The sequence below is a fragment of the Bombus bifarius genome, unplaced genomic scaffold, assembly GCF_011952205.1.
Source record: "Bombus bifarius isolate JDL3187 unplaced genomic scaffold, Bbif_JDL3187 scf7180000008274, whole genome shotgun sequence".
NCBI classification, from domain to species: Eukaryota; Metazoa; Arthropoda; class Insecta; order Hymenoptera; family Apidae; genus Bombus; species Bombus bifarius.
The window spans coordinates 663956-683908 of NW_022884558.1; the positions used below are offsets into that span (position 1 = coordinate 663956).

General features: G+C 42.7%; 2 protein-coding genes across 2 annotated transcripts; both read right to left on the reverse strand.

The window, feature by feature from the left end:
- Positions 1–294: 294 nt before the first annotated feature.
- LOC117212083 lies at positions 295–12373 on the reverse strand. The gene is made up of 3 exons (XM_033456561.1): positions 12206–12373; positions 1347–1642; positions 295–472 (listed from the first exon to the last, which is right to left on the reverse strand). Exons 1-3 carry the CDS (start codon positions 12371–12373, stop codon positions 316–318), a joined length of 621 nt encoding a protein of 206 aa, XP_033312452.1. The 3' UTR covers positions 295–315.
- Positions 12374–16659: 4286 nt separating this feature from the next.
- On the reverse strand, positions 16660–19676 carry LOC117212065. The gene is made up of 4 exons (XM_033456528.1): positions 19291–19676; positions 18417–18603; positions 17834–18002; positions 16660–16881 (listed from the first exon to the last, which is right to left on the reverse strand). Exons 1-4 carry the CDS (start codon positions 19411–19413, stop codon positions 16728–16730), a joined length of 633 nt encoding a protein of 210 aa, XP_033312419.1. The 5' UTR covers positions 19414–19676; the 3' UTR covers positions 16660–16727.
- Between the last annotated feature and the right edge of the window lie 277 nt (positions 19677–19953).

Sequence of the window (19953 nt, forward strand, 5' to 3'; positions counted from 1 at the left end):
AGGGTAATTTGCAATACTCTGATAAAAACTATGTACAAGAGTAAATATTTTATTAGCCTCGTTTCGTAGTGAATTAACCCTTTCTGCTGAAAAGAAAATGCAACAGCTTAAGCCGAGTTCGCAATTCCAATTTACTATAATAAATAGCCATTAATTCCTTCCGCGGAGGGTTACAAATTTCCTCGGAACTGATCTCGAGAAAGGAAACAAAATCGTACGAACGAGGATTCATTGAAACTCGGTTAACGAGCGCAATTTCCATCGCATCCCTGTCCACGTGCGGCTTCTTCACAGGGATCCAGCGGTGTAGAGAGTTCACGTGATCACCGTGGAAAATACGTCGAGCACACTTCTGCGGCATTCGGGATAAAGGGCGTGGCAGTTTTCCGTCGACATCTGCTCGCCCAAACGTTCGGCCGCTCGGTACTCCCGATCCCCGTACTCGTCGTACCGCTCGTCGGTGCTAGAAGGCCTGGAATTCCAACGTGTTCGCGTTCGAGTTCCCCGTGAAAAATTACAATCGTCGCCGCGAGAGATCCAGGCCCGGGAGAAACGGCCTGGAAAAGAATTCGGGGGGCCAGAAAGAGAAGAAAAAAAGGGAGAAAAAGAGGGAGGAAAGAGAAAGAGGGTGAGTGGCAGAGGGTGGTACCCGGGATCGATAACACGACCGGATACGCAGGAGAAGCCCCGAAGTTATTTCGCAGCTTCCCTCGCGTTAATTGGCGCCACGTTATGCGGACCGACCGCTTAATCCCTAGCTACTCGCGCCACGCTACTGTGCTAATTCACCGGTTAACTACTACGTCATCGTAACTTCGATTTTAGTGCCACCGGGTCGGGGATTTTATCGCGTTGCCCCAACGTTTGTTGCTTTACGACGCGATCGAGACTTTTAGTCTGTCGTATTGTGTTCCGTTAAGAGACCCGGATTGATCTCGTAAGCTTCGATGTGACTTAGGCAATTGGATTTTACCTGCGATCCTCTAGCTTATGATTCTCTTCGTTTAGTTGTGTTTCCAATATCATATCTAACAAAGAACGATGGTATGTCACTGCATTCGAGTGGCTTAGAACGTGAGACACGTTGATTGAGTTAAAGTTTTATTTGTAATCTTCCGGTAGAATATTCCTTTGGTGGCTATCTGTATCGTTTTGTTGTTCAAATGTATCGTTTAAATGTGATGGATTCGTAGACGCGGATGTGGGTTAGAATAGGAGAGACGAAGAGTGCGTGTTCTTCGGATAGTAATATATCAAAGTCGAAGTCAGACTTGGACTCTGATTGTCGTATTTTGACACTTCGTCGTAACTCGATAGCATAAAATAAGAGACTGAAGATTACTCACTTGAAGAACACTTGCAACAGCTGTCCCAGTAAACCATGAGTCCCGTCGAAAGGAGCAGACGCAGCTTCACAAATGGCCCTCAATAGACACGCTTTGCCGCCGAATCCGTATATATCAGCCACCTTTTCCAGCACCTTGTAAATGCTCCACCTGCTCTTCTGCGTTCGAGAGTAATAGACTCCTGGAATGGTGAAGTCTGACGCGTTGGAAGGCATCTCGTACACAATCTTCGAAAAGAGACCGATGATCACGCTCTCGCGGTCCAGTTGCAGGGGTGAGCCCAGACCAAAGATCAGCTGTAGTCCGAGAATTTTAAAAAAGACTTTAAAATAAGTGGCGCAACATTTCTCGACGAGTTAAACGATGCGAACGAAGAGTAAGGTTCTCTGACCGTATTTTCGTGTCACGAGATGCGCGTTTCGTGAGATTCTCTGAAGCTTTTCTCGAGAACGTTCCCATGAAACCTATCGATACGAGGTGACCACGTAGATGCCGACAATCTGATCAGAAAACCCGTTCTTATAGCGGTTATTCATGAGGCAGGCAGCCTGAAGAGGAAATTGGATGAACTCAGACGAGATCGGGTTAAAACCCAGCAGTGTCCGGCGCTAGAAACGGAACGTCCAACTGTTATTCCACGTATTTCTCGTCTGCTTTCGTAGAAATAGCTATAAACGTACCGTTCGCTAATAGCAATTTCGACTTCTCGAATTTAGCGACTCGCGCCCCTCGCATACACGCGTGTACCACAGTTTGCAAACAACCATTTCTGTCAATTACATGAGCGAAGCTTTGTACGTCCTGTGGATGTCACGAAACAACGAACAGAATTTGATAATCTATATATATATATATATATGTCGGGTTTACATTAGAATTAGGGTTAGGGGCGTGAAACGAATCTTCGTTTGGGTTACACGTTGTCGTTATGCAATGGAGAAGACATTGACTAGTGCAAATACGATTATTATAGAACCGGACAAGTAACCGCGGTAGTTAGGTGCTCGAGAAACTAATGACAATGATCCTAGGTTCAATAACGAATCCGCGGTCGACGGGATGATAGATGAACGTACTCACAAAATCTAAGTCGGACGCGTAATATTCACTGGTCGTAAACAGTTACTCCTTTCATCAATGAGATCGCGAGAAAGAATGTCTTTCCCGTCCCGATCATGCCACAGAGGAAAACTATAATGGGGTGTGTCTAAGGACACGAGATCATCGGATTCGTCGAGAAAAGCCTTCGTTCAGAAAGTAAGGGAAATTGGCGTTGCTAATTGGTCAATCTCCATATCGGTGGTTAGAAAAAGATGCTAGCCGCCCTCGAGGGAAAGTTGCTAGTGGAAGACGCCGCTCGTTGAAAAATATGTCTCCCCTATCTTCCCGTAGTTGGGACAAAGACTGTTTGTCTGTTTGAAGGACTTTAGTTAACTAAACCTTAAGATTTATAACGGGCCCTCGAGCTAGCCGAACATGTACTGCGGAGACGCATCGACATCTGGCAATCATCTTACTCGAAGAATAGGGTCTGCGTGTGGCGAGCCACAGGACAGAAACCGTTGGAATGTTTACTGTCGCGTGTCCCCACGAATATTTCTTTTAAGGAGAGCTATAGAATTACTCCATACCTTTGTTAGACAAAGCGTTCATCCCGTGACCGCGGCTACGTTCGGCGACTGACTGTCGCCTCGAGCCCAAGCTCATTATCACGACTCTCGAACAATTACAATCGGGTTGAATAACTACAATTGTTCAATTACAGCTATAGTAGACTCTAGGTTACAATGTTGCGGGATTATCCAAAATTCCAAAGGCTCCGGTGTTCTTTCATCTCCGACACGGCCTTCCTGACTATCACACGTCCTCGTGTGTAACTAAAATATCGTGTTTTCTTACATTAGATTCAACTGACATTATTTACGATTTAACTAAATGTCCAAGCAAGTCAAGGATCCAGTGCAATAACAAAGTTTCGTTCGGAGGTTTGACAACAGAAAAATAAAAGAGAATAGGAATTTGTAATGTTATAATTTGTATTCAAAGTGTTAGGTGCGTTCTGTGAGTCGCCAGTCAGACCGTAATGACACAACAGATCATTTTCGATTTCGTACACTGGTGAACCTCAGTTTGTTGGATCATATTGCCACGTTGGGTGCATTACACCCAGAAAGCACATAAACCCACTCAACGGGTTACAACCAAAAGCACATCAACCCACTCAACGGGTTACAACCAAAAGCACATCAACCCACTCAACGGGTTACAACCAAAAGCACGTAAACCCACTCAACGGTTTACAACAAAAAGCATATAAAACCACTCGGTGTATTACTATGACCACAACGCAGTGTTAATGATCCTCTGAGGTCAGTGTACTTGCATCGTTATTATCACCGCCGTTGTCATCACCGCAGACGTCTAACTCAGCAGGGACGCAACCTTCTGGCATTTTTCTCAGTCTGTCGTGTCTGTCCTTATATGATCGTTTGCCGTCTAAGGTTTTTAGGGTATATCCATCTCCTTCCAAAGTCTCTGCTATTACGAATGGACCCCTGAATTTCGGATCTAACTTCGTCTGGTTTCTTTCCTCGTTTTTGCGTAATACGAAATCGCCAAGGTTGAACCTAACTATTTTAGCTTTGTTTTCGTGGAACCTATCCTTATCGTATTTGGCGCTTGCTTCTATATTCTTTATCGCCTGCTGTCTTATATGGGAGATATTTACTTCTCTTTCTTCGATATTGTCGGGTAGGGATAAGCCGTAGGGTCTCGCTGTTTTACCGATTAGTAGTTCCAACGGGCTTGACTTAGTCACGCGGTTGGTGGTACAATTTAAGGCCAGTTGTATTTCCCCGATCGCGTCTTGCCAGGACCGCCAGTTGGTTTCTATTGTTGTGAACATGTTTTTTTTTTTAGCGTACTCATAATACGCCCTACCTGTCCGTTGGCCCTACTAGCTCCGGTCGCAATTAAATGGAGTTTAATGTATTTATCTTGACAAAAGTCTCGAAATTCTTTGCCCGTAAAACATCTTCCCTGATCCGCTATTATCCGGCAGGGACTGCCGAATAAAAATATAGTACTTAAGTGCTTTAACGGTACTAAGGAAATCTACTTTACGAGTATGATGCAGATATGCGAATTTAGTGAAGACGTCGACCAAAACAATGACATACTCTTTCGAACCACTTTTACCGCTTAGTTTGCCCGTTATGTCCACGTGAACTGTATGCCAAGGTATGCTGGTCTTAGGTATAGGATGTAATTCAGCTTGTATTTTACCTGAACTGGCCTTCGAAACTTGACAAGCGTGACAGTTCTCTACGAATTGGCGAACATACTCCGCCATTCCTTCGAACCAGTAACACTCGCACAGTTTCTCAAGCGTTTTATCCCAACCTAAGTGCATAATTGACTGTTGCACATGGTTAATAACAGATCATCTAAAACCTCTGGGGACAATGGACAAGCAGAGAGTTCTGCCTTTTCTCTGTATTTTACGATGAAGGGTACCGGACCGTAACTCATACGTATTCGCGACGTCTTCCGCGAGCTCTTCATTCTGTAATTTATTGACGATCCCAGAAATTTGGGAGTCGCGACGTTATTCCACTAATAGCTAGTCTTCGGAGATTTCGGTCAGATTGATTTCCTTCTCTATGACTTCGTTGATCGTAAGGTGATCCAAGTCTACGGGATTTCGCGAGACAAAATTTACGTGGGCCATTCGTTTACCTTCCCGGTACAGAATGTCAAAAGTAAAAGTTTGTAAGTAAGCCCACCACCTGTAAACCCTGTCATTTAAATTTACCTTACTACTGGATGCCTTCAAAGGATTACAATCGGAGACGACAAGAAATTCTCGTCCGTGGAGATAATGACGGAAATGCTTGACGGCGTTCACAACTCCTAACGTTTCTAGTTCGTAAGAATGATACCTAGATTCCGCAGGGCTACTTCTTATACTGTAATATTCTATTACTCTATTTTTACCTTCACTCTTGTGCATTAAAATAACCTCATATCCATCCGAACTAGCGTCGATACGAAGTTCTATGGGGTAGTTCGGGTCAAATACCATTAACACCGGCGCGTCGGTCAGGGCGGAAATTACCTTTTGCCTTATTTTTCCATGCCTATCTGTCCAAGTCATGTTTTTATTATCGGAAGTAAGCGCATACAAGGGTTTCATTACCCGTGAAAATTTAGGGACGAATTTTCGGAAATAAAGGGCTAAACCTATGAACTGCCTGAGCTGTGTGACGGTCGTTGACGCAGGTAAAGAACTCAAGGCGTGCATTTTACCCGGATTGGGACGAACTTCTCCGTCGTAAATTACATATTCCAAATAGAGTACCGATGCCTTTAGAAAAGAACATTTTGAAAAGTTAAAGGAGAATCCGGCTTTTACAAGGGTATCTAGTACGGTGTGCAATACTTTTAGAGCTTGATCTATCGAGTCGGCAATAATTAGGACATCATCCAAATAGACGACAACGTACGAATGGCACGTTGGCTGTTATACGTGTTTTCAAAGGAATCTCAAGAACGATCTCTCGTTTCGTTTGTTCGCAACATCGAAATCAGCAGCCGCTGCTGAATACAATGAAGGAAAGTGTAGTACAGATCACTCCGACCAAATGATTTCTTATGTCACCACAATTAAAAAGGGTCAAATGCTACAGAAGACTTGGCACGCGACTACTCCTGAGGGTTTCCGTAGTAAACGCTTTGATGGTTTACAAAATTGTAGCAAGGAAGAACATAAATATTAGAATATTTAGACAAGTATGAGTTGCAAAATTATTAGGGTTGTCCGAAGATATAAGAATCCCCATTTTCGACGGAGTCAGCATAGTATCGCCGTCCCGAAAATGACTTCCGGAAGAAACATTAAACGCGCACGCACTTATGTTATGCAAATAAAGGACATCGAATGGATCGAACAAAGGCACAAAAGAATTCGAAGAAAACAACAACTTATTATCCAAATTGTTCATCGAGGGTAATCAATGCTGTATACTTCCTAGAATTAGGATGAATAGGGGTTTGGAGAAACCCACCGGCCATGTCCAGAATAATAAAATATCTCGCTTTTGCAATCTCGCGACTCGATCCGCAATGAGGGGTAAAGGATACCGATTCGCGACCGTATATTTATTTAGTTCTCGAAAATCTGTCTATCATCTATCTGAACCATTGTTCGTCTTCACGAGTAACACGGGGCTCGCGAACGGTGAATTACTAGGCTTTATGATTTTTGGCTGTAATTAAGTCGCTTGTTCTATCACGTACTACTCTGCGCTCGCGAAGTCTATTAGGACTCCTTGTACGGCGATGTTAGGATCAATTAATTGTACTTCTAACTGTCCTGTATTTTTTGTACGAGTACGTAGGGAACCCGTAACGGATGAATCTCTGAATTTTCGAAAAGAAAGATTAATCGACTTTTATCACTACCACGTACCTCATTGTCAACTTCATTGACATCGATCTCGTTTTCAGCGGTTTTATTACGGGCATGAATTATTTTTGTTTTACACATAGCGAGGCTAGTTTGTGTAATATTACGTCAAGATCTTGGCTTAAAATTTGACGAGCAATCGCGATATCGTATTTTTAAATAACTATCAGCCAGGACATGAAAAATTTATCTCTAACCACTAACACCTGCAACGGGCAAGATTTGAGCGATACGTTTAGTACCAATATCTCTTATTCCTCGCATTACTACTATATCAATCGTTCTTTTGCCAGAAATTCTCAAGACTACGGATTCTTTAATTAGCGAACACTCGGCTCCGAAATCGGGGTAAAATGGAAACGACTCACCCGGATGGCTTGATCTACCAGTTGGCGCCTCCACTACGTGGAAGTCGATTCGACACTCGGTATTGAAATTATATTCAGGAAACTGCTTTGTAAAGGATTTTCCTCCATAATCAGATTGGTAGCTGCGCACCATGCAGCGGAGTCGAAAAATTGTTAGGTTCCACACTCAATTCTTGCACTAGCGACGGAATTGACTCGCGCACGATGGTCGTAAGCTCTTGCACTGTTATAACCGGCACTGATCCCACTTCTGATGTCGGGTTTACATTAGAATTAGGGTTAGGGGCGTGAAACGAATCTTCGTTTGGGTTACACGTTGTCGTTATGCAATGGAGAAGACATTGACTAGTGCAAATACGATTATTATAGAACCGGACAAGTAACCGCGGTAGTTAGGTGCTCGAGAAACTAATGACAATGATCCTAGGTTCAATAACGAATCCGCGGTCGACGGGATGATAGATGAACGTACTCACAAAATCTAAGTCGGACGCGTAATATTCACTGGTCGTAAACAGTTACTCCTTTCATCAATGAGATCGCGAGAAAGAATGTCTTTCCCGTCCCGATCATGCCACAGAGGAAAACTATAATGGGGTGTGTCTAAGGACACGAGATCATCGGATTCGTCGAGAAAAGCCTTCGTTCAGAAAGTAAGGGAAATTGGCGTTGCTAATTGGTCAATCTCCATATCGGTGGTTAGAAAAAGATGCTAGCCGCCCTCGAGGGAAAGTTGCTAGTGGAAGACGCCGCTCGTTGAAAAATATGTCTCCCCTATCTTCCCGTAGTTGGGACAAAGACTGTTTGTCTGTTTGAAGGACTTTAGTTAACTAAACCTTAAGATTTATAACGGGCCCTCGAGCTAGCCGAACATGTACTGCGGAGACGCATCGACATCTGGCAATCATCTTACTCGAAGAATAGGGTCTGCGTGTGGCGAGCCACAGGACAGAAACCGTTGGAATGTTTACTGTCGCGTGTCCCCACGAATATTTCTTTTAAGGAGAGCTATAGAATTACTCCATACCTTTGTTAGACAAAGCGTTCATCCCGTGACCGCGGCTACGTTCGGCGACTGACTGTCGCCTCGAGCCCAAGCTCATTATCACGACTCTCGAACAATTACAATCGGGTTGAATAACTACAATTGTTCAATTACAGCTATAGTAGACTCTAGGTTACAATGTTGCGGGATTATCCAAAATTCCAAAGGCTCCGGTGTTCTTTCATCTCCGACATATATATATATATATATATATATATATATATATATATATATATTACTTTGACAAATGACGTAAATGCCATATAATCTATTTGCGATATGTCGTCTGACTCTATCTGACGATGGCGACTAGTGTTTCGCTGTTTATACTTCGCGTTGAGGAAGTACGGTTGCAGGTATGTTTGGTTTGCTTAGCATAATTGTGTATTTCTGGGAAAGTGGGAAGTAACGGTAAAAGTCCACGATAGCGAATAATCTCTAGACTTGGCAACTCCTAGGACTTCTAATTTGCTGGCCATTAGACATTGACTGACTCTGCTACTGTGTACCTTTCTTTCTTACCGATCTGTCCTGTATTATGTCCAAGTTTTCAGGACAGAAGAAGATAGAAAAGATAATATCGTATAAGAGCACCGCTTTTGAGCGGCTTAAATTCAATTATAAACTGTAATGTTAAAAATGTAAATCCGACAGAAAATATTGTATGGATACGTCGTACCGTCGCGTAACGATACTTTTGCCAAAGCCACTTTCCAATAGACATTCCTTGTTTATTGAGAACATATGTAATATATATTTTCTTGGGCAATAAACGTTATATATATATAGTACACAGTAGCAGAGTATATATATATATACTTCATTGTGGAATTTTGACGGTTTGCGAAAGGGTAGCTGAGGGTGGAGTATAACAAAGAGTACTAAACTCATGGATGAACGAAGCAACTCCGGTTTCTTCGCGGATGTAACGCAATTAATACGAGTAGCCAGAAGCAAAGCGGGGCGTATCGGTGGTCTTTGAAGTGTATCGATCTCGATTGGCAGCGGGCCGGCCGGTTCGATGCAAAAACGCCGCTAGCCCTTCCCCGCGCGAACCCCTGCGAATCTCGTTAAACTGTCTTCCCCAGACGCGCGGCCCGAAACGATTCTCCGTGGAAATTCGCGGTTTTATCGAAAATTCATACACCGGCCGCGGCCCATGATGCCGCCCTCCCTTTATCCGCCTCCGCATGAATATGTATGCACATGTACGAGATGGCTGTGCCACGCAACCATGATAGCAGACGTGTGTGCCCGATATGGGATAGAGGTATCCACCTGGCGCAGAAATTGGATGAGCCCTGAAAGGTCAGGTGGAATGTGTACCGTGATATCGGATGGGAAGATGAGAATCGAAATACGTTATACACTTTACCGGACGCTCTTCTGCAATCGATTATTACTTACCGATCACCCTAATAATTTGTTATTTTAATAGAGAGAATGGATTTTTGAATCTCGTTCGACCACTGTTTCAACGCCAACCCGTTTCGAGATCAATTCCACGATAAGACATGTATTGATATTAATCGAAAAATTATTTTCACATACAACAAAATTCATGACCTTCTATTTATTCCTTTCAATTGTTTATTCTTTATTCGCTCATCTTTCCCATTCCTTATTCCTCGTTTTCCGACTCTTTCTAATTTCCTACATTATCCTGTTAACTGGGTCGTTGTCTCGCCAAAACTTTCCATAATTACGAAATTGAAAATTAATAGGAAAGGCAAATAAATTTCATTTAGGTCAGTTTTATTCCCTGCAAATATAAATATGATGTAGTTTATCCCTAATAAAGATGAAACCGTACGTGAAAATTATTATCCCAGTAACGTGTTACGTCAACTTACCCTGTTAACAGGTTAATAAGCGATATTCGGAAACAGACTGTTCCTTACTCCTTATTCCTCTCAATCTTCTATTCTCTGCCTCAAGTTTCTCTTTTGTATTCCTTGTTATTCTCTATTTCCTGTTTTCTATTTTCTCTATTCTTTATTCGCTACTCTTTTCGACTTTCTATTCCCTCTACCTAATAGGGTAGATGAATATATTTCACCCTCTATTTTCAAACGTTTTCTATTCTTTGCTTCCTATACCCAATTCCTCGCCGTTTCCTATTTCTCGTCTCCTATTCTTATCGATCGTATAAGCCCTATGTTTCTGGATTCCCTACTTTTTCAGTATTCCCACGATTCCTTATAATTCTTCCCTAGACAAGCAAATTTCAGTTTCGAAAACTTTCGAGAAAACTCAGTTGAAGTTGGCTTAATTCGAAGCACCGCAGAAGTGACCAGAGCCTGTTCGTTGGAAATCCAGCGGTCATAGCGTAGCAACTGTGGCACCGTGCAATGCCCAGCCACGATCCTGTTCATCCTATCAAGCCGCGCGGTTGTAATCCGAAGGACGACCGTTTCCAAACACGCTGGATGGAAAATTGGATGAGCCCCGGACATGTGGCATGGCCCAGGAATTATTCAAGAAGCGGCGTAAACGGCGAGCGGTTTCACATGAGAGCCATGCCCGTTCTCGCGTTTCTCTTTTGGAATAATTGAGCGTACGGATGATAATCAAAGTGCATCCGCGGACAGTAGGTGTCGACAAAAGCTTCTTCGTTCGTGTACCAAGCTTTTCAGCTGAACTCTATTAATGACTGGTCGTTTTCAGGCTTTCCACCTGCTGGAACCTTTGCCCGGTGCTCTATTGTGACAACTGGATCCCGTCTCCCATTTGATACGGGGCGAGTTATTTGCCTAATGCACGGCCTTGTGACAACATCTACCAAATTAATCTATATGGGAAGGAACATGTGGGAACAGACACATTTCGCTGTTGGGTTGGACAGTAACGGACACTGGTTTGGTCGGTTTAAAATGAACAACTCCGACCGTCCCACGATCCTTTAAAGTCATGTAACAAAGTAATTTGCCATTGAAGCGTATTAAGGTGAAAATCTAATTATAATGACTTCAAAAACTGAAATTTGAAAAGATGAACAGGAAGATAGGACGTTCTCGTCAGAAACATGAAATGTGAAATTTTTTATTTTGTCTTCATAAAAATATGAATTCGAATAAATATCCGCGATCTACTCGTAAGCAAACTTCTTCTATATGCGTCAACGTTCTTGTCTTAAAAAACGAATATTTTTATAAAACTCTGCTGTCTCGAGGGAAGTCCTTTCAAGTGAACTGTATGACGCACACGGGAGGAAAATATGTGGAATACATTTTTATTAATTTTTTTCATTTTAATGTCACCTTCTGATTAAACAAAGGAACTTAAATACGTCACAATTGAAAATGAAACAATCTGCTAGGTGCAAAGATCTTTTAAAAATAATTGACAAGTCGGCAAAGGCAGAAACCAACGGTACAATTATCGAGAAAACCAAGAAATATTCCAATATCTTTGATATTTTCTCATAATATCGTGACGTGCAGTTTTTTACAAATAAAATCGTACCGAGAAAATACATGTTCACCTGCAAAACCAACTAAGAATCAATTTTAGTAACATAGGATTATCACGTATGTAAAAAATGGGAAACGTGGTGTATCGTATCCTTCACCTGTAATCTTCATACTAATTTCTTGTATATTCGTACGTACTCCGAATCACAATGATATTTCGACCGTCATCCCTACCATAAATTCTGTCTAACAGCCATCTCCAACGGATTTGATTTTATCAAATTTTAAACGTTAACCCTTGACAAGTGGAAGTCGCTCGCGCTTCCACATTATTACGATGTTCCTGCGCGATTTTTCCCCACGATTACACTCGATCGAAAGCGAAGCACGCGTATAACGAGGGAAACCAGAGGGTTCATTGGAATCGCTCGAATTCCCCTGGATCGCCGGAAGAAAAAGCGGAAACCGATCGCGAACACTTGAGCGACGCGCGAGTGAATGCCCGATTGGCCGCGGAGACGGCTCATTAGCCTCGTCGTGCGGAATCTGCGGTATTCTCTACGTACCAGGAGCTGAGAGACACGAGGAAAAATAAGAGTCCTCGGTCGCCTCAAGCAACTTGCGAACAGCTTGGTCCCGTTCCTGCCCGTGAAATCGTCCTTGTCGTCGAGACTCTGCACCAGACATGGCGACAGGAAAGCGACAGCGAGCACCAGCAAGACAGCGTCAGTCATCGATGCGACTTTTCAGGCCTGAAGCGATCGTTCTACGCCGACGAACAGACCGTAAAGAAGCGAAATGCGATCGCTGTCCGTTGAAGAGCGCAAAACCGCTCAGAATGAGCGTTCGCCACGTGCTACCACCTCCTCGACAAACCAAAGGCCAGCCGTAGCGGCTGGTCCCGTTGTATCTCGGCGAATAGCACGCGCAAATATTGATACGGTGGAGCTCTTGCTTTGCTCTGGCAGCTTGTTCGTTCGTTCACCCGATTTACCGATTCGCACGTATCAGACGTTAATCCAACGAGAAAACTTTGGTAACGGGATGCTTCATTAACAAGATGTCGAGTAGTGCTCGTTGGTTTTCCAACGTTGGTTGGTAGATCTTTGTTTCATCTTGCAACTTTATTCATCCGTAACTACGCTTCCGTAGATTTTTTTTTTATTTTATGTAAGACTCTCCTTCTAGAAACGAAGAGGTTGATGTGACAGATACGTGTAAGTCTTTTTATAAATATTTTCGATAAGAATTGTTGAGGTTAAGGTTGACTGATTGAAGAACGAGTGGATGAATTTGTAATAGAAAAGTATATTGAAATAATTAAAGGTATAAGTATAATGTATAAGTATGTGCTGATTCAGACCCTTACTCTCTTAATGTTACTAGACAATGGAATGATAGGGAACACGTTCATATATTTGTAACAAAAGGACATTACCAAAAAGGTTAAGCTTATAGCTTTGGCTAGAAGCTACAGGGAACATAAGTAGAAATCTGTTTCTTAGTTCCTTTGTTCCTAGTCCTTGCAACCCAAAACAACGTATACTCAGGGGTACAATAATATGCACCTTTCCTTATTTAGAATATTCCTACGTAATAGCAGTCTCCAGGTCACGGATATACATAAATAGAGTTTTTCTTGAAGTAGTTACTTCAACAAGAATAATTGTTATTAGAAGGTTGGTCCAAACCAGATAGAGAATCAACGCAATTGCGTGGAAATGTTTAGAAAAGTTTTAAGGAAATTGTATCTTTCGTGTATTCGTATCGTTTGTATTGGAAAATTGACACAGCAGATCTTCGATCTAATGCATCTCTCGGACACAGCACAATCTCAAACGCAATTTGTAAGATTGCGATCTCTGCGGGGCTAACGAAGGGTTCCACTTAATAGTTTCCGAGGAATCTTAGAAGATTTCACAGGTGAAACGCTCGTCCCCTTGAAATGGTTTCAACGAAGAAGAAACTCGAGCTACGCTGGAATCAGTGATCACCGGATCGCTACTAAGCAATAAAATCCTTGCTAAAGTCTCATGCTAGTTAGGTTTTCTCGGTCGGTAGGAAGAGAAGGGGCGGAGAGTAAGAAAGAGACCTGGCTTTCGGAAAAGGGTCTCGCGATATCCGTGATTTGAAGACGCCCAGACGAAATCTCAGCGAGCCAAGGCCACCAGTCTTCGATCCCGGCATTAAATTGAATTACAACCCCTCCGGACTAGATCGTAAAACTCACCCTCGTTATGTACACGAATCTTTCGTTCGTGAAACGTAACTGCGAACGAACGCGAACACGCATACCTTGCCTTTTATCTATCTGGGTTAAACGATGTCCATTTGTCGTTTCTTATCCGACCGGCCGAGACGTCCGATCCGGAAATCGAAAGCTCGTGCTCGTGATTTCTCTCAAGGTAGAATCGATAGATCCAACCGAATCCTCACCGTTGGACAGTCTGCAAGCATTTCATGAACATTGAATACCATTTTTAGCGATGTTTTACGGATATTAAACGCGTTCGATACACTACCGGGAATTTCGAATTTCACGTAATTTGATGGAATTCTAAGATCTCTTTATTTCTTAAATTAATAGTTGAACTGATGTGCCTTTCTATGATCTTATTAGATTAGGTCTAGATCATTAGGTTCTGTGATAAATTGATTAGTCTCTTGCTGATGCATTTTGAGGAACATTATAAAGATATTGCTAACATTAATTGTATACAAGTTTATATGGATATTGTTTATAATTGTAAACATTTATTGGCTCGAAAAAGCGTCAGATGTATTTAGTAAAACAATGGTTCGTTAGTATACTGTTACTTTATAAACTATTTTCATAAAACGACACTTCTCTGATGTCAGTTTGCTGGACCAAACTGTTCACAAAAAGCTGCAGCCCATTGCGATGCTAATTAATTTGCACTATCGACTTGTAAATGATGCAACTCGGCGAACTTCATCTTTCATACGCGAAGGAAACTTGTGAAAATGAGAAAACACGATGGCCAATTTCGTCTGGCCGGTTAATATATGGAAAAAAGGCTCGTCAACTTGGAATTTTGTTAGGGTTGATATATGGCCGGAGTTGCCGAAATTTTCCAGCCCTCCTCCTGTCAAATATACGAACTTTTTTTTCGCTTCGAGCTCGGGCCGGCCAACTTTCTCCGTTGAATTTATTGTTTCGCAACGTTGCTTGCTTGATTGCTTGACACGGTTTATTGCGTTCCGCTGTAACCGTTCTAACCAGCTTGTATTATCTTCGGCGTTTCCCTGCCGCTTGTATTCCAACCAGTTTCGAAAAGCGGAGAAATTAATTTCATTGGAAAGCCCAGAGACAATAAGCATCAGAACAAGACTCCTGATTAATCTTCGTAATTGTTGCCTTTGAGCGGGAACAAAACGCGGAATCGAATCTCTGAAGGTGCGCAAAGCACAATCAGACCAATGATCGGCAGGAAAATTCTCAACGAAATCCGAGGGACACGCGTCACGAGCAACAATGTGTTCGTTAATCTGTCCAATGCGTCGAGCTGGTCGATTCCACGCATCGCGAATTATCGACAATTAACCGGCTAGTTTGTTAGGCGAATGGAACGCAGCTGTCTAAAAAGAGGAAAACAAACAAATAAAACGCTAGGCAGAAAAAGAAAGAGAGAAGAGAGAAGGGAACATAGAGTGGCGCTGCAAAAGCTCAAAGGTTTCGACCTCGTGGCGTTGTAACGACGTGCAAGTAAAATCGTATATTATCGGTCCGTGTTAATTACCACGAATGGCTTTGCCCTGGAAAAAGCATCCTCTCCCTTTCCCACGCGGCTACCCTGTTCCCCTCTCCCCGTTTCTCTCGGTCACCGGCGTCACGGGCCATTTTTCCCCTGCTCCACTCGCTCTACACCCTCTATAAATTTCAACCGGAGTATTTTCTCTTTACGTGTACCTGTTATTGAACGAGAGAACTGCCAATAACGTTGGATAACTGCGTCACGTTTCGCCGCGAACCCCCGTGCGCGCAACCCCTTTCGCGGGCCTCAGCCTCACCACTTCTCCATCCTCCTTTTCCCTGATCCTTTTTCCTTCGCTGCACAGCCCTGCCATTCGCGCGTCCTTTTCTTCCCTTGATATTTCTAATATCGCACGACATCGGCCCACATAAATTATCGCCGCCTTTCGATATAGTGTTTCGTTTCAGTCGCAACCCTCCCGCGCCACTTTCGTCCGATGCTTTTTCCAGCAAACTGTTTGCTTCTTCAACGATAGATTCAGGTGCGTAGTTGTAGATTGACCGAGTACAAGGCGAGTCTCTGAGCAATTTATAAGATATTTTCAACTCCGATGGGTCGATAGTAACGTGAGATCTGTACGTCATAGACAATTGCGTCGATCAGGTGAAATATCGGAGACCATCTTATCCTTATCGTTAGATAAAAAGATGGAAAGGATCAACTAGGACCATAATATAGCGGAGACTTTAACGTTGTCTAGTTTCTTCAAATCCTTTCAGTTGAACTAACCTGGTTTCGAGTAGATATTTAGTGGGAAACGAAGGGATTGGTAGTGGTGCGTGTACCTTTTATTAAAATTATGACGTGGATTTTAATTATGAATCATGATAAGAATAATACATTTCATAAATTAGAAATAACGTCACATAACTCGGCAACTGCTACAATCTTTTAAATTAAACGATAGTTAAAATCACCTCGATTTTGTCAGAAGCCTGAAGGTTCAAATTCGGATTAAGTAAAATATATAATATGGATTAATAAATTGTTCCAAATTGCGCAAAGTCAAGTAAAACTCAATTAACAGAGGAGAGACTAGAAATTTGGCAGAATATTTCAATAAATAAAGAGGTTTCAAGTCATTTGAAATAATCTGACGAGGTTTCGGGGACGTCGTTTTTGCTCAGCCAACGTATATTCTGCCTCTTATCGGCGCTTAGTTCGCGTACTTTGCTGTGTGCAGAAAAAATTGCAGCACGAGACGCGATCTCGTTGATGATCAATCTTAGAGAATAAAGGCTAGGTGAAGCGGTGTCAAGTTTATTCTTCTATCAATTAAGTCAACATATTGCAGGCGATGTTAGGCAAACGATCATTCGTAAACCTCTGTAAAGTAATCCAGAGGGCTCTCCGTACATTCCGCGAATAAATTATCGCAAGGACTGACTCCTTGTCGGCCCATAATTTCAGCAGCGTGATACACTCGATCAAAGTCAGTCCTGAAAGGCTCCGAGGTGGTCGACGGCCTGAAACGCGAACAAAATTAACCGATCGCCGTGAGGCATTTAGATTCAGGTTGATAATGGCCAAGTAATGGGAAGTTCGAGGAGCCCTAACGCACCCTCCGTGACGTTGCTCTCACAAACAGTGGAAGCAATTCATGGCCACGATTTTCATCGAAAGCGAAGTTGGCCATTAGCCTTCATCGTTTGATTTTAAAGTTACACCACTCTTAACTTTTACGAATAACGAATATTCCATTGCGTGATGATTATTAACGCGTGTTTTCCAAACTTGATTAAATGCTTTTCACAGAAATTTTGTTAGATCGTTCGCAACGTTTCCATATGAAACTGTCGCGTTTATTTTATACATTTATTTCATTTATTCGTTTGTATAAAAATAATATTCGTCAAAAGTTGGCGTAATGAAAACCGAACAAAATAAATAAGCTTTAAGTAAATATATATTTAAGTACGATTATAAAAGGCAATATATCTTGCGAAAGTTTTAGCTATTTCCCTGGGGTCTCGATTATCAATTGAATCTCGATTTATCAAGGCTGTCTGGCTTCCAATTAAGCCAGTTAATCGACGACCTACCGTATTTCGTTTGATACAGAAGTAGCGATAAAAAGTGATGAAAATGATCAATATCTTTGAACAGGGATTGATAGTTAAGAATATGGAAAATTAAGTTTTGCGGTTTCTCAGGCTTTATCGACTCACGTCCAACCGTCACGCTAACTTGATAATAAATTACAATCGTATCTTACACAAATAAGTTAGACCTCGATTTTCACATCGATCTACGTCTTAACACTATGCAAGTGGCACAACGTAGATCATTTCTGGTGTAAATTAATGTCCAACGAAGTACAGGAGATATGAGATAATCCACGAAGGCAGTTCCACTGCGAGAACACAATCAACCACGATACGTTCCCCGTTCCATCGTCCTTTTGGAATCGATACTCACGTGAGCAGAAGATGAACGAGCTGAGAGCTGAGACCGTGAACTCGGTTGAAAGGCGCCGCTGAGGCCTCGCAGATCGCCCTTAAAAGGCAAGCTTTGCCCGATCGCGAATCGCCGAGAACCGATTCCAGGATTTCGTAAATTTCCCATCTGTTGATGACACGTGCCACTCCTAACGGCAGAAATTATTCATTGAACACGGGAACAACAGAAGAAATAATGGAGTATTAATGGAGTCGATGAGAAAGGGTATCGCATTGGAGTATAAACGCACGAATCTAAAGGACGAAGGACAAATTAAAGATTCAGACGCGAGCGCCAAAGCTTCTGATGAAAATGAGAGAAAAGCGTGTTCATCTTATCGTTAGCAGTGGTATTACTCTGCGGGTGAGTTTAATTATTAACATAAGCGTGGTTCTTTGACATTTTTCCCTTAACAAGATCTCCGACCATCTTATCTGCGTTTAACACTCGAAAGAGAGAAATCGAGATTGCAAAGAGGATTAGACGATGAAAGAAGCTGGTGCTTGGCCGATGAAAAAATGCCGGAAGCGCATGGAAGCGGAAAGATGTGAGGTGCGTGTACCTTGGTGATCCGACGTTGGAGCGTCATTGCCGTCGACCTCGACACCGGGGCTGATCGATCTGTCATAGCGAACGTATGAATCCGTCAAGTAGGAGGCGTTATAGGGCAGCACGTAATTAAATTTCATCACATATCCGATAATCATGCTGACGTCGACTTCCATGGGTAAACCGAGGCCGAGGATTAACTGGAACGATTTTCAAATACACGAAGGTGTCATCGATCGTTTATAATAACCGCCAATCGAATCTCAATTGGCAGGCCCGTTCTCGTTCTCCTAGCTAGCTAGCTCGTGACATTCCAGGCAACGAAATTAGATGGGAGAAATATTACACCGTGCCAGTTTGTCCGTACAGTTGCGGTATTTTTGACGACGCGCTCGCCGAAATTACTCGCTCACGATCGTTCTCTCTCGACGTTAATTTCTGCGAAATTCTGTCCATAGCTAGAACGTCGATGTTTTCTGCCATTTCTGAGGCCACGTGTTCCGCGTGTTCCAGCCATTGCGATTCCCATGCAGTTACGATCGTCGATCGAATATCCAATTCCGCGATTGAATCGCCACCGATCGTGACGTGCACCGTGCAATTACAGATAATTGTATCGCGATTGCCTGTATGAAGCGTCTATCGAGCTGTCACAAGAGGGACACCGTTGTGTCTTTAGAAACGTACGAGACTCTGTCTCCATATTCTCTCCCTCCACCGGCCACACTTTCACTGTTCCACGCGCCCTATGTGTATCGCTTAAACAATTAGCAATCGATATCCAATTAGAATCGCGAGTGCAATTAAACGTGTAGGTTTGACTGCAGAGACGATTCCAATATCGATACAACTATATATATATATATATATATATAATGATATATTACCTGCACTTTGGTTGGCGCTACGTTGCTCGGCGGCGGGAACACCAAATATCTTTTGTCTCGTACGAAACTCGATCCAGAATGGTAACACGTAGACAGAAGCGAGATGAGCAAGAAACACCGCATGGTGACCGTTCGAGAAGATCGTAGTGAATGTCCGTGGAACTTTTGAGAGGTGTATAATCGAAGAGGCAGGTGGCGAGAGCTCGTTAATAGGTACAATTAGTTCGTTATCGCGAGTTAGGCAAATAATGAACCGGCCTCGATCGTGGTAAGCGACCGCAGTCAACTGAATGGACAGCTTGAAACTGAAACTGCGCCGGTTGCACATTGCTCCTAGTGAAATTAATGCGACCATCAATTTCCATCGATGGATTCACGACTCTCATGTTCGCTGGATTCCGAATCTTCGGAGCGTAACTGCGATTGACGCGGATGCAACGTCGTTAATGGACTGAAGAAGAATTACAGTGTGCGATGGCATTCGTTTTATCTGTGGAGATCGGAAGTTTGGAAGGACCTGCACGTGTGTCTAATTATTTGCATCGAGAAGATGATTGAAAAAGGACTAGTGGATTTACGGTAAATGTATTGGGTTGGCATTATGTGTTAATGACTAAATCCGAAATCACTTAGTTGCCAACCCAATATGTAGCACATGTACAA

Coding starts and splice junctions, on each gene's coding strand:
- LOC117212083 (XM_033456561.1), bottom strand. CDS start 12,373: ATGACTGACGCTGTCTTGCTGGTGCTCGCTGTCGCTTTCCTGTCGCCA. Junction 1,643..12,205: donor CTCGTGTCTCTCAGCTCCTG/GTACGTAGAGAA, acceptor CTCGGACTACAG/CTGATCTTTGGTCTGGGCTC. Junction 473..1,346: donor CTGTTGCAAGTGTTCTTCAA/GTGAGTAATCTT, acceptor TTGGAATTCCAG/GCCTTCTAGCACCGACGAGC.
- LOC117212065 (XM_033456528.1), bottom strand. CDS start 19,413: ATGCGGTGTTTCTTGCTCATCTCGCTTCTGTCTACGTGTTACCATTCT. Junction 18,604..19,290: donor TAGCGCCAACCAAAGTGCAG/GTAATATATCAT, acceptor AAATCGTTCCAG/TTAATCCTCGGCCTCGGTTT. Junction 16,882..17,833: donor CTCGTTCATCTTCTGCTCAC/GTGAGTATCGAT, acceptor TTCGCGTTTCAG/GCCGTCGACCACCTCGGAGC.